This window comes from Salvelinus sp. IW2-2015, linkage group LG28 (genome assembly GCF_002910315.2).
Source record: "Salvelinus sp. IW2-2015 linkage group LG28, ASM291031v2, whole genome shotgun sequence".
In the NCBI taxonomy this organism is placed as follows: domain Eukaryota; kingdom Metazoa; phylum Chordata; class Actinopteri; order Salmoniformes; family Salmonidae; genus Salvelinus; species Salvelinus sp. IW2-2015.
The window spans coordinates 5,723,824-5,727,212 of record NC_036868.1 but is presented as its reverse complement, the minus strand read 5'-3'; the positions used below and the strand labels follow the sequence as shown (position 1 = coordinate 5,727,212).

At 44.0% G+C, this 3,389-nt stretch overlaps 1 protein-coding gene and 1 long non-coding RNA gene across 2 annotated transcripts in view; one reads left to right on the top strand and one right to left on the bottom strand.

Moving 5' to 3' along the window:
- Window positions 1–503: 503 nt before the first annotated feature.
- Window positions 504–3,389, bottom strand: part of LOC111954475 (CCAAT/enhancer-binding protein zeta-like) — a 5,021-nt gene continuing 2,135 nt past the window's right edge. The window contains exons 3-7 of the mRNA XM_070435741.1: window positions 3,142–3,244; window positions 2,347–2,415; window positions 2,193–2,256; window positions 795–887; window positions 504–592 (exon numbers count right to left, since the gene is read on the bottom strand). Of these exons, the coding sequence (XP_070291842.1) occupies window positions 806–887; window positions 2,193–2,256; window positions 2,347–2,415; window positions 3,142–3,244 (318 nt within the window). The 3' untranslated portion in view covers window positions 504–592; window positions 795–805. The remainder of the gene's footprint in view (window positions 593–794; window positions 888–2,192; window positions 2,257–2,346; window positions 2,416–3,141; window positions 3,245–3,389) is intronic.
- LOC139023233 (uncharacterized) lies at window positions 1,348–1,624 on the top strand. Its single transcript, XR_011474372.1, has 2 exons — window positions 1,348–1,422; window positions 1,586–1,624. It is a non-coding gene; the product is annotated as an uncharacterized lncRNA (long non-coding RNA).

Sequence of the window (3,389 nt, the reverse complement as noted above, 5' to 3'; positions counted from 1 at the left end):
GGAAGTGAACCAGTGCACACCTTGGGAGGAAGGAGAGAAATTGTGACATACCTTCCTCATCATCCTCCCCAATGCTGTCCATGAAGGCCCCTCCCTCCTCCCTCCTCCCCCAGTTCATCTCCAAAGTCCTCCTCATCCAAACTGCCTAGGGACACATCATCCAGATCATCATCCAGGTCTGAATCAGAGTCATCCTCTCCACCCTTCTTCCCCTTCTTAGATTTCATCTTGATATTGCTGCACCACACACACACAAACTGTTAGATATATAATTGGAAACCATTTCAATGCAATGTTTGATGCATTTTTACATTTTAGTCATTTAAGCAGACACACTTATCCAGAGCAACTTACAGTAGGGAGTGCATAAACAAACAAAAAGTACTGGTCTCCTGTCGGAATCAAACCCACAACCATGGGGTTGCAAGCGCCATGCTCAACCAACTGAGCCACACGGTACCACATAGGTGTACAAATGAATCACTTGGTGTTATCAATGCAAAGCTATGTTAAACTTGTACTTACCCTGCAAAGTCCAGGTCTGTTTCATCAACTGGCAAGTCTGTGAAATAACTGTCACCCTCGTATGTATCTGGATAGGGTGAGAAGAAAACCAAAGATGAGTCTGAAGTCTGATATAGATTGACCAATAACATTTCAGAGTCCTTGAGCTGAGGGTGAAAAGCAACCAAGAGCAGAGTCTGAACCTCTAGTCTGACAGTGGCCCATTTCCTGCATTTCAACCAATAAAAACACATGTTCTATTGGTGACTGTGGGCAGTCTTTGAGCTTACCGAGCAGCTTCTCAAACATCCTCCACACTCTCGCTATCGCCATCACCTCGTGGCCGATGCAGCGCCTTTTCCGCCTCTCGTTTCTTGAAGAACCTAGCGTGGGAAACACACAGGGAAAAATTGGGTATTTGATGACAGTCCAGAACTTGAATCACTCAAACCTCAGATTCAAGGGGCATAATTTTCTTTGCTGCCTTATTCGTAAAGGACCGTCTATAAAACCATTGTTACTCAGGAGGCCCGTCTATAAAACCCCAGTGTTACTCAGGAGGAGGACGTCTATAAAACCAGTGTTACTCAGGAGGACGGACCGTCATAAAAACCAGTGTTACCAGGAGGAGACCGTCTATAAAACCAGTGTTAAATACAAGAGAGGAGACCGTCTATAAAACCAGTGTTACTCAGGAGGGACCGTCTATACAACCAGTGTTACTTCAGGGGAGGAACGTCTATACAACCAGTGTTACTCAGGAGGAGGACGTCTATAAAACCAGTGTTACTCAGGAGAGAGGACCGTCTAATAAACCGTTGTACTCAGGAGGAGGACGTCTATAAACCAGTGTTACTCAGGAGGAGGACCGTCTATAAAACCAGTGTTACTCAGGAGGAGGACCGTCTATAAAACCGTGTTACTCAGGAGGAGAGAACGTCTATAAAACCGTTGTTACTCAGAGGAGGACCGTCTATAAAACCGTTGTACTCAGGAGAGGACCGTCTATAAACCGTTGTTACTCAGGGGAGGACCGTCTATAAAACCAGTGTTACTCAGGAGGAGGCCGTCTATAAACCAGTGTTACTCAGGAGGAGGACCGTCTATAAAACCAGTGTTACTCAGGAGGAGACCGTCTATAAAACCAGTGTTACTCAGTAGAGAGGACCGTCTATAAACCAGTGTTACTCAGGAGGAGGACGTCTATAAAAACCAGTGTTACTCAGAGGAGGAGAGTCTATAAAACCAGTTGTACCTCAGGAGGAGAGACGTCATAAAACCAATGTTACCAGGAGGAGGACCGTCTATAAAACCAGTGTTACTCAGGAGGAGGACCGCTATAAAACCAGTGTTACTTAGAGAGAGAACGTCTATAAAACCAGGTGTTCTCAGGAGGAGACCGTCTATAAAACCAGTGTTACTCAGGAGGAGGACTCTATAAAAACCAGTGTTACTCAGAGGAGGACCGTCTATAAACCAGTGTTACTCAGGAGGAGGACCGTCTATAAAACACAGTGTTCTCAGGAGGAGGACGTCTATAAACCTTGTTATCAGGAGAGGAGCCTATAAAACCCAGTGGTTACTCAGGAGGAGGACCGTCTATAAAACCAGTGTTACTCAGGAGGAGGACCGTCTATAAAACCAGTGTTACTCAGGAGGAGGACGTCTATAAAACCAGTGTTACTCACCGATAGAAGACCTCATCCACAGGAATCTGACTCTCTTCATTGGACAGTAACTCCTCACAGTTCACTGAGAGATGGAAAAAAATACTTTCCTTATGTCTGCTCAATAAAGGGACCCCTTTATCATTCTTCAGAATGACTCAAAAGACACACTCACCAGGTAAATTCTGGATGTTGTTCATGGCCAGCTTCTGTTTGGGCTGCATCACTGAAGCGTCTGTGTTCTCTGAAGGATTGAGATAAACAGTTTCAACAAAGATGAAAGACAGGCAGCATGGATAATTGATTAGGGAACTGAGACCAGTCGACTAAAGGGCGGTTTATACTTGGTCCAACAACATGTCTGTAGACAATTAGAATGCAACAAGTGTCGCTGGTCAAAACAACATTTAATTTATACTCCGGTGGAATGTCTGTTTCCTTTCTGCACATACATGATAAAAAAGTGAATCTATGCAGGCTGTGGCAATGTTCGTTGTCTTGGTTACTGGGCTGCTACAGCAGCAAGACCAAATCCATCTGACAAGATGATGCAGGAGTTCTAGAATTCTCTGATAGAATGATCTGCTTTTATTTCCTCACTCACAGCCGTAAACTGTTTTCTGTAAGCTTGCCATCATTACCTTGTAAAATAATGATGTGGTGGGTTTATTTTCCTGTAATAATCAATKAAAATTATTCTAAAGTTAAGACCTTCAGCAATACTCTAGTCATTATTTGAACTGGCTAGCCAGCTAGCTAACAAGTTAGCAACAAACCAAAATATTGTTTGCTTGACATTTACTAAATTCATTTTTAAACTGGATGGGTTTATTGGTGTTCAAATAGAGCAAGTATGCAATTTGGAACGCCGGGCTGCATCTGTTTATACTTCTTCATAGGGAATAGGGTGCCTTTAAGAACGCACATTATGTACTGATAGAAAGGTATATGATCATGTTGGATGTATTACGTTTGCCCTTCAGTTGTTTGGGATTCCTGAAGAAGAAGCGATCCAAGAACTTGCTGAGAGTGAAGTCCTGGAGAGGGTCTCCTGTGTAGTTGATGAACTCTCCCTGAGGACATGATGCAGGGAGAAAAGGATGAATGAACACGGAAAGACTCAAGCGGTAGTATGAGGGCTAGCCTTGACACCCACCCAGGCCCATTGTTATACAGGCAGCTCTGATACCCACCCAGGCCCATTGTTATACAGGCAGC